Raw genomic sequence first — 10,764 nt, 5'->3', positions numbered from 1 at the left:
CACAAAATTACGTCTATAAATTTTTTTATAGTCTAAAATAAAATTATAAATATAATGCAATTGTCATTAAATGCATAAATAAATATAATAAAAACAAATAGAAGAAGAAAAGACACGTAACTGGGAGTAAATCAGTAATCTGATATCAAATTATCTACTTTAACTTTTGAGATTTAGAAATAATTTTATTGACTTGAGTATTATGTCAGAAATGTTAGACATAGATTTATCTCATTATCTGTAAGTGGGCCAGTTTGTGAATAATAGTTTTTAGGGGTGCAATTTGGTAAAATCAATTTCCAACCCAGCGTCACTACTCACTTCCCAGGGAAAACGCAAGAAACGCCGTCGTTTAAACAATTGAACTGAGAAATTTAACCCGCTTCTATTTCGTTCCTTCACTGATCTCTCTTCTCTCTTCTCTCTTCTCTCACACACACAACAATGGAAAACGAAGAAGTACTCGCAACCTCAAACGAACCCCTAGACCCAAACCTCCACAAGAAGCACATCTCAATGATCGAGCGCCTCTCTAACCGCCACCAAACTCGCCTCGACAACTCACTCGCTCGCCAATCCGAGTCCGACTCGTCCTCCTCCTCCACCGCCACCGCCACCACCACTGCCTCTTTCCTCTCCCGCTTCTCCGACTCCAAGCGCTCCATCGACTCCCAACTCGCCCAGTCCCGACTCACCGATCCCGCTCAACTCAGATCTCACCTCGACGGCATCTCCGCCTCCATTTCCGACCTCGAAAAGCTCGTCGCCGAGTCCTCCTACTTCTTGCCCTCCTACGAAGTCCGTTCCTCTCTCAAAACCATCTCCGATCTCAAACAAACCCTTGAGAATCTCAACTCCGAGCTCATTCCCAAGAAGAAATTCTCTTTCAAGAACAAAGCCTCCAAGCAAGACCGAGACCGATCAGTCTCCGATTCAAAACAAACCGCGCTGGAAAACGCCGATTCGTTTTCAGTTTCCCTCGAGAAATTGAGTTTCCAGGTGAGAGTCTCGCCCGGTTTGAGAAACAAAAACGGCGAGACTTTGGTGAAGAATTTCAAAGGCTTGGAGATTGGAGAATTCACGGTTTCGGATCTCGATTCTTGCGAAGTGAGACTGATTGGTTCAGTGAGAGCATTATTTGTTCATAGGCTGAAGAATTGTAGGGTTTATGCTGGGCCTGTAACAGGCTCCATTCTGATCGAGGGAGCTGAGGATTGTGTGTTTGTAATGGCGTCGCATCAAATTCGGATCCACAATGCGAAGGGAACCGATTTTTATTTGAGAGTGAGGAGTAGGCCGATAATTGAAGATAGTACTGGGGTGAGGTTTGCGCCGTATTGTTTGAGCTATGAAGGGATTGAGGAGGACTTGAGGGAAGCGAGTCTCGGCGAGGAAACGGGGAATTGGGGCAATGTAGATGATTTCAAGTGGTTGCGTGCAGTGCAGTCACCGAATTGGTCGGTTTTGCCGGAGAATGAGAGGGTTGGGATGGTACAAATTTCGAATTCGGGTGATGGAATTGAAGGAAATTAGCTTTGTTTGATCTTCTTTTTATTAGTGATTGTTCAAAAGTGCGTGTTTTAGTTTAGGGGGCCTGTGGAGCTATTCAAATTTCAGGTAATGTTCTTTGTTATACTTGTTATTTGTGTTGATGCAAAATATATTGTTACCAATTTTTCGGTCCCCGATTAGTTTGATGAGGATTCATTCTTGTTTGTTTATGTAATAATTGCTTTTTAATTGGATTTGATTGTGGCGAGCGAGAAATTTTTTTGCTATTTATTAATTTGCTTGCCCCGTTACTAGTTCTTAGATAGATTTTGGTAGTATTAATAGACTTGTGGGAAAAGGAGTAAACATTTTGATTAAGTTTACTTGGGAGCAATTTTGTGTGCAATATGGAGAGCATGGTTCTTTACTGACGGTGTGTTTAGTCTTGATCCAAGCTGAAGATGTGACGTAGTTTATAATGAGAATACTTTATTGATGGATAACGGGTCTAATAAAGACGCGGGTTGGCTAGTGTTTACTGGTTTTTTGAGGATGATGCGTCTCTTCCCTTAATCTTCACTGCTTCCCCTTTCTTACCGTTGGCTCAAAACTGTCCCTTTTTCACAGTTCTGTTAAGGCTCTCCAAAAGGTCTATTCACTTCAGATTAAGGCCATATTTGGTCTAAAGAGTGAAGTTTGAATGTTGAGCTGTTAGTGAAGGTATTTTAGAGTTGCATTTGAGTTCAATTTTCCCTAGATATGGTTCTTTGTTGAAGTCTGTTTGGACTAAAATGGTGCTACTTTTGACTGAGTTACACCCATGCAAATGCAATAAGTTTTCCTCATGTCACAGTGCTACATATATAACATTCTTACTGTTGGAGGTTTTCTATCTACAATAAGAAAGGGATGATAGCATTGATGTTTCTTTTTCCCCTCAAGTTAAGGGAATACGAAACATTTTCTCAGATTTAATGTCTATGGCAGTCCATTGAGATATACCATATTTAAAGCTTATTGGTTCAGATTTAATTGGTGACTGCAGTATTTTTTCTTTCTAAGGAGTGACAAGGTCCTCCTTCCTTAATTGATTATATCATTTTATATAATATGTTTTTTGATAAGTAATACATATTATTAGATATATAGAAATGCACCAAGTTCACAGGGGTATACGTTTTTAGTACATTTTATGTACTAAAGCCATATAAAGATGTTTGCTGCCGAGAAAGGAATATATATATAGAATCTCTGCACTAATGTTGTGCAAATGGCTAAGCAGGTCTTCCATTTGCAGCTTCCCACGTTGAGAGGCGAGAGCCAAGGAACTACATAGTGCTTCTGCTATTAGGTTATCTCTTGGTCAAATTTCTGAAGGACTAAGACGTTTGAAGGCATTAGGATTCTTCTAAGCAAAACATGATAAGATAGCATGCTGATCCGATTTGTTGGATCCTTGTAGTTTGTACCCATTTTCAACTGCACATAGTATACCCATACAGAGGGTCTAACCATGGTGGTTGTATTTGTGGTTAGGATACTCTTATTTCTATCAAAAGGGATTTTTTTTTTTTTTTTTTTTTTGGGGGGGTGGGGATCATAAAAGTTGCCAGCTTGGATAGTGGACTGCCTTAAGGTGAAATTGATGCTTTCTGTACACTACTGTTGGCACTAAATCTCCTTAAATTGAAAATTTTTATAGGTTGAAAAAAATCTGATCCCAAACCCTCTTCCAGAAAGAGAAAAATTAACTAGCTGAATCCCTTGAAAGTAATTTTTTTTAGAATATATAAAGAATATCTAAGGTTGAATTTTATAGGAAAATCCATCCCTTCCCTTGTTGAGTATTTTTGAACATCTAAGTCAGCTGAAGTCTTTTGATATATTTCAATTTATGGTTATAATTACTAAATGAATGAAATTATAACTTGAGCATCCATTCTTATTGAATCAGATTTCATATTAGTGCAGTTTCAAATGATTTATGAGGATTTTTTTTATTAGTTCTCTATGATTTATACTTCTTTTATTTATTTTATTTTTTGAGATGGTTAGAAATATTTTGTTGCTGCTGATCCTGCAGCTTGAACCTCTCCCCCCTAAACCACCACTCACCTTACATGTGAGGAGGTACCATTCACCTACAAGGGGGTGGTGGATTCATAGTTGATTCCTTAGGAACCTTCTATATGTCATGAGTGCATTTTTAGTTGATTCCTTAGGAACCTTCTATATGTCATGCATGCTCCCCTTATTTTGTTTGCTAAGTTGCTTGTGGTTTTCCAACTCGAGTTATTAACATGATATTAATTGATTATTTGTTCCTTGATAATGAATTCAATGGAAAACGTTTTTTATTTGACTCCTTTTTAGCTTTCTCAGTTATTCTTTAAGTAGTGTAGGGTAATTTTTCTTTATAGTTTATAATGTTCTTTAAGTTTGAATTTTCTACATGGTCTCATTCACATACTGTGAAAAAAAATGGATTAACATAAGTTTCAAAGGGTCTCTCTCTCTCTCTCTCTCTCTCTCTCTCTCTCACACACACACACACACACACACACAAGGCTGTTTTAGAAAATATGAAATCTATTCCAATTTATTGGAATTTTATGATTTTCGATTTGGAAGTTGATTTTACATAATTATCTGTATTTGGAGTCTACATCTTGATCATTGTTTTGGTTGGTATCCTTGCTAAATTGAAGAAGACCAAGGACTCAGCAAAGCTAGAGTCAATCCCTTTAGAGCTGTCTCCATAGAATACTCTAAGGCTAGGACATATTCTTCTCTTTATGATGGTTAGGAGGCTTTGACTTTGAAATCATGGGAGTTCATTTGTTTCTTTTGATGCTTTCTGGATGTTGGCAACCATAATTCTAACTGATCTCCTCCATCCGATTTGGATAACTTACCTTTAAAGCTAGAATTTCGAAAGAGTGAATGATTGCAAAATCCTCATATATATATATATATATATATGGTGAATCCAGTTCTTTCATTGCAACCTGTATCATCCAAAGCAAGTAAATATTGGGTGTGGGCATCTCTGCTCCAACTGCGAAAGGGGCATTGATAAGGTTTCCATTTGCCACAAACAATAGTAAATACTGCAAGATGGATGAGTAAAACTTAGGTACAATCCTTAGGTGCTATATCTTGGACTCCCCAATTGAATTCAACCATATAGTTGAAACCTAATTGAGTTAGAAAATTAAATTTATAAGTTAATTGGTCAATGCAATTACATGATAGAATTTAATTGAGGAATATAAGATACAATACCCGAAGGAATTATAACTAAGTTTTACCCGAAGGTGGATTTTATTGGTTAAGAGGGGGCAGCAGAATCTCTAATAACAGTTGGAAATATCCTTGTGTCCTGAATACATTTAACAGAAGGATCACTGATCCTTCGATTTCATATTTTTATGTGAACCATGGAGAAAACTTACCGGTTTTGACTATCAGATTATGAACTCATAATCAGTAAACAGATATCTGCATTTTGGTATCACAGGATTTAAATATTGGGTGGCCTGGCCCTATTTTCACACTAAGAATGGTTGCATCCACACCCTCTCTTATGTCATGGGTCCTGATGTCTGTTTTGTTAAAAGGATAGTGCCAGAGAAACCGAGTGTGGAAATATCATTTCCCTTGAGTAAGTATTTCTTCCACTCGGCTATTCCACTACTTTCTGGTGCTAGCTAGGCTAGAAAAACATATCTATTATAATCTGTCTTGACTATATTTTTGGCTTTGTAGGAGGGAATCTAACCAGTTTGTATTAAGAGTTCCAATTAAAGAACTACATGTTTGAAAATGAAGGAATTTTGCACTTATTTTATGGTTAAATAAATGTATGTGGAATACAAAATCAAAGATCCCAAGGTTTGATCCCTGTCTTTTCAATTTTCACTGTGTTTGTTTGCACATGGGTAGGGAAGAAGTGAAGAAAAATAGAAAAGAGAGGAATAAGGGGAGAGAGAGAAAAGAAAATGTTTCTAGAAGAATTTATTTTCTACATGTTTGGTTTGCACAAGAAAAAGAAAGGAAAATAAATGATTTAACCTATCAAAAAGAATTTGACTTTTATTTATTTATTTATTTTTTTGCAAAGAAAAATTAACTAGCTGAATCTCTTGAAAACCAGTTGAAAGTAATTTTTTAGAATATTAGAATAGCTAAGGTTGACTTTTATAGGAATTTCCAAACCTTCCCCCTGTTAAGAAGAAAGAGATGTGAAGTTTGGACAACCATCTCTCTAAGGTTTAGTATTAATGAACATCTAAGGTCAGCTGAAGTCTTTTGATATATTTCAATTTATGGTTATAGTATTCTAAATGAATGAAAATTTAATTTGAGCAACCATTCTTATTGAATCTGGTTTCATATTAGTGCAGTTTCAGATGATTTATGAGGAGCTTTTATTTGTTCTCTATGATTTATACGTCTTTTATTTATTTATTTTTTGAGATGGTTAGAAATATTTTTTTGCTGTTGATCCTGCAGCTTGAACCTTTCCCCCCAAACCTCCACTCACCTTACACATGGGGAGCTACCAATTACCATTCCACCTACAAGGTTGGTGGTGGATTCATACTCCTAATGGACCTAATTTACATGAGTTCATTTTTAGTTGATTCCTTAGGAACCTTCTTTATGTCATGCACACTACCCTTATTTTGTTTGTTGAGTTGCTTGTGGATTTCCAACTCAAGTTATTAACATGATATTAATTAATTATTTGTTCCTTGATAAAGAATTCAATGGCAAAAGTTTTTTATTTTGACTTCGTTTTTGCTTTGTCAGTTATTCTTTAAGAATGATAATTTTTCTTTATAGTTTATAATGGTCTTTAAGTTTGAATTTTCTACATGTTCTCATTCACATATTGTGAAAAAAATGGATTAACATAAGTTTTGAAGGGTTTCTCTCTCTCTCTCTGTCACACACACACAAGGCTGTTTTAGACAATATGAAATTTATTCCAATTTATTGGAATTTTATGATTTTCAATTTGGTAGTTGATTTTACATAATTACCTGTATTTGGAGTCTTCATCTTGATTACATTGTTTTGCTTGGTATCCATGCTAAATCAAAGAAGACCAAGGGCTCAGCAAAGCTAGAGTCAATCCCTGTAGAGCTGTCAAATGAGTCTCCATAGAATACACTAATGCTAGGGCAGATTCTTCTCTTTATGATGGTTAGGATGCTTTGACTTTGAAATCATGGGAGTTCAGTTGTTTCTTTTGATGCTTGCTAGATGTTGGCGTTCCTTGGATAGATATAGAATGCAACCATAATTCTAACCAATCTCCTCCATCTGATTTGGAAAACTTACCTTTAAATGCTAGAATTTTGAAAGATTAAATGAGTGCAAAATTCTCTTATATATGTGTTGAATCCAATTCTTTCACTGCAACCTGTATCATCGAAAGCAAGTAAATATTGGGTGTGGGCTCTAAGTACACCAGTCTCTGCTCCAATTGCAAAAGGGGCTTTGATAAGGTTGCCACTTGCCGCACACAATAGTAAATACTACAAGATGGATGGGTAAAACTTAGGTACAATTCTCAGGTGCTATACCTTGGACTCTCCAATTGAATTCAACCATATAGTTGAAACCTAATTGAGTTAGAAACTTAAATTCAAAAGTTCATTGGTCAATTCAACCACATAATTGAATTTAATTGAGGAATATAAGATACAAGACCTAAAGGAATTATAACTAAGTTTTACCTGAAGGAGGATTTTATTGGTTAAGAGAGCAGCAGAATCTCTAATAACAGTTGGAAGTATCCTTGTGTCCTGAATACGTCAAATAGAAGGATCACTGATCCTTCGATTTCTTATGTTTTTGTGAACCATGTAGTGAACTTAACGTTTTCAATTATTAGATTATTAACTCATAATCAGTCAACAGATATCTGCATTTTGGTTATCACAGATTTAAATATTGGGTGGCCTGGCCCTATTTTCACACTAAGAGCATCCACATCAATGGATGCAAAATCTTGCAAAATGCAAAAAACCCTTCATTTTACACATTTTGACCAAAAAAACACCCACATTAGTAGGCGTAAAATTGTGCATAAATACACAATTGCTATAGTATGGTGTATATATGCACGGTTACTATAGCATTTGCATTTAATATATATTTTTTTCTCTCCCATTCTATTCACTCTCTCACTCTTTCTGAACACTCTCTCTGAACTCTCTCTTTGTTTCTCAGTCTCTAATTCAAGCTTCATCGTTAGCTTTGCCGTTCACTCTAATCTGCGTGTTGGGTCATCGCCGTCCCTCACTCTCTCTGACCTTCATCGCCGATGGTTTTCCTTTAGTTCTAGTGGGTTTTGGGATTTTGATAAATGGGTTTTTGGATCTTTGGATTTGGGTAGGTTGATGATGGTGATTGGATCTTTGGATTTTTGTTGTGTGGCTTGATGATGGTGATTGGGTAGGTTGATGATGGATCTTTGGATTTGGGTTTTTGGAGGCTGGTTGATGGTGGCTCGGTTGAATGGGTATGTGAATTTCATTGATAGTAGCTTGGTTGAATGGGATGGTGGCTGGGTTGTTGTGTGGCTTGATGATGGTGGTTGGGTGGTTGGATGATGGTGGCTGTGTGGGTTGTGTTGGGTTTGTGAGAGAGATGACAGTGGGAAAAAATGAATATTTTATTGAATAAATGTGTATGATAGAGAAACTGATGTGGGAGTTTTGTAAAAATAGGTGTGCAAAATAGAAAAAAACAAGTTTTTTTTTTTTTTGGCAAAATGGACAGATTTTTTTGCATCAACTAATGCAGATGCTCTAAGAATGGTTGCATCCACACCCTCTCTTATGTTATGGGTCCTGATGTTTGTTGTGTCAAAAGGATAGTGCCAGAGAAACTGAGTGTGGAAATATCATTTCCCTTGAGTAAGGGTTTCTTCCACTTGGCTATTCCACTACTTTCTGGTGCTAGCTAGGCTAGAAAAACATATCTATTATAATCATTCGGATGACTGTCTTACTCTTGACTATAGTTAGCTTTGTAGGAGGGAATCTAGCCAGTTTGTATTAACAGTTCCAATTAAAGAACTGCATGTTTGAAAATGAAGGAATTTTGCACTTATTTTATGGTTAAATAAATGTATGTGGAATACAAATTCAAAGATCCCAAGGTTTGATCGCTGTCTTTTCAAATTTCACTATGTTTGTTTGCGCATGGGTAGGGAAGTAGAGAAGAAAAATATAAAGGGAGGAATAAGGGGGAAGAGATAAAAGAAAATGTTTCTAGAAGAATTTATTTTCTACATGTTTGGTTTGCAAAAGAAAAAGAAAGGAAAATAAGTGATTTAACCTATCAAAAACAATTTGACTTTTTCTTTTTTTGCAAAGAAAAATTAACTAGCCGAATCTCTTGAAAACCAGTTGAAAGTAATTTTTTTAGAATATAAGAATATCTAAGGTTGACTTTTATAGAAATTTCCAACCCTTTCCTCCTTAAGAAGAAAGAGATGTGAAGTTTGGACAACCATCACCCTAAGGTTTAGTATTAATGAACATCTAAGGTCAGCTGAAGTCTTTTGATACATTTCAATTTATGGTTATAGTATTCTAAATGAATGAAAATTTAATTTGAGCAACCATTCTTATTGAATCTGGTTTCATATTAGTGCAGTTTCAGACGATTTATGAGGAGCTTTTATTTGTTCTCTATGATTTATACTTCTTCTTCTTCTTTTTTTTTTTTTTTTTTTTTTTTTTTTTTGAGATGGTTAAAAATATTTTTTGCTGCTGATCTTATAGCTTGAACATTTTCTCCCTAAACCTCCACTCACCTTACATGCGGCGAGCTACCAATTACCATTCCACCTACTAGGTCGGTGGTGGATTTGTACTCCTAATGGACCTAATTTACATGAGTCCATTTTTAGTTTATTCCTTAGGAACCTTCTATATGTGATGCACACACCTTATTTTGTTTGTTGAGTTGCTTGTGGCTTTCCAACTCAAGTTATTAACATGATATTAATTGGTTTTATTCCTTGATAACGGATTCAATGGCGAAAGTTTTTTATTTGACTTCTTTTTTGCTTTGTTAGTTATTCTTTAAGTATGGTAATTTTTTTTATAGTTTATAATGGTCTTTAAGTTTGAATTTTCTACATGTTCTCATTCACATATTGTGAAAAAATGGATTAACATAAGTTTCGAAGGGTTTTGCTCTCTCTCTCTCTCTCTCTCTCTCTGACGCGCGCACATCACACACACACACAAGGCTGTTTTAGAAGATATGAAATTTATTCCAATTTATTGGAATTTTATGATTTTCAATTTGGTAGTTGATTTTACATAATTACCTTTATTTGGAGTCTTCATCTTGATTACATTATTTTGCTTGGTATCCATGCTAAATCAAAGAAGACCAAGGGCTCAGCAAAGCTAGAGTCAATCCCTGTAGAGCTGTCAAATGAGTCTCCATAGAATACACTAATGCTAGGACAGATTCTTCTCTTTATGATGGTTAGGATGCTTTGACTTTGAAATCATGGGAGTTCATTTGTTTCTTTTGATGCTTGCTAGATGTTGGCGTTCCTTGGACAGCTTTAGAATGCAACCATAATTCTAACCAATCTCCTCCATCTGATTTGGAAAACTCACCTTTAAATGCTAGAATTTTGAAAGAGTAAATGAGTGCAAAATTCTCTTTTATATATATATATATATATATGGTGAATCCAATTCTTTCATTGCAACCTGTATCATCCAAAGCAAGTAAATATTGCACTTGCCACACCAGTCTCTGCTCCAACTGCGAAAGGGGCTTTGATAAGGTTGCCACTTGCCACACTCAACAGTAAATACTGCAAGATGGATGGGTAAAACTTAGGTACAATCTTTAAGTGTTATACCTTGGACTCCCCAATTGAATTCAACCATGTAGTTGAAACCTAATTGATTTGGAAAACTAAATTCATAAGTTCATTGGTCAATGCAACCACATGATTGAATATAATTGAGGAATCTAAGATACAAGGCGGACTTTATTGGTTAAGAGAGGTCATCAGAACATATGGAAGTATATTTGTGTCTTGGATACGTTAAACTAAAGGATCACTGATCCTTCGATTTCATATTTTCATGTGTACCATGTGGAAGACTTTCCAGTTTCAACTATCAGATTATGAATTCATAATCAGTCAACAGATATCTGCTTTTTGGTTATCACAGGATTTAAGTATTGGGTGGCCTAGCCTATTTCCACACTAAGAAT

The 10,764-nt window shown here is 35.7% G+C and overlaps 1 protein-coding gene across 1 annotated transcript; it reads left to right on the top strand.

Moving 5' to 3' along the window:
- Positions 1-354: 354 nt before the first annotated feature.
- On the top strand, positions 355-1,748 carry LOC112033303 (tubulin-folding cofactor C). The gene has a single exon (XM_024066088.2). It carries the CDS (start codon positions 445-447, stop codon positions 1,531-1,533), a length of 1,089 nt encoding a protein of 362 aa, XP_023921856.1. The 5' UTR covers positions 355-444; the 3' UTR covers positions 1,534-1,748.
- Positions 1,749-10,764: the final 9,016 nt, after the last annotated feature.

Source organism: Quercus suber, unplaced genomic scaffold, assembly GCF_002906115.3.
Source record: "Quercus suber isolate HL8 unplaced genomic scaffold, Cork oak 2.0 scaffold_6, whole genome shotgun sequence".
NCBI lineage: Eukaryota > Viridiplantae > Streptophyta > Magnoliopsida > Fagales > Fagaceae > Quercus > Quercus suber.
This window is presented reverse-complemented; position numbering and strand designations above follow the sequence as displayed.

Excerpts from the sequence above, each read along its gene's own strand:
- LOC112033303 (XM_024066088.2), top strand. The coding sequence starts at position 445 with ATGGAAAACGAAGAAGTACTCGCAACCTCAAACGAACCCCTAGACCCA.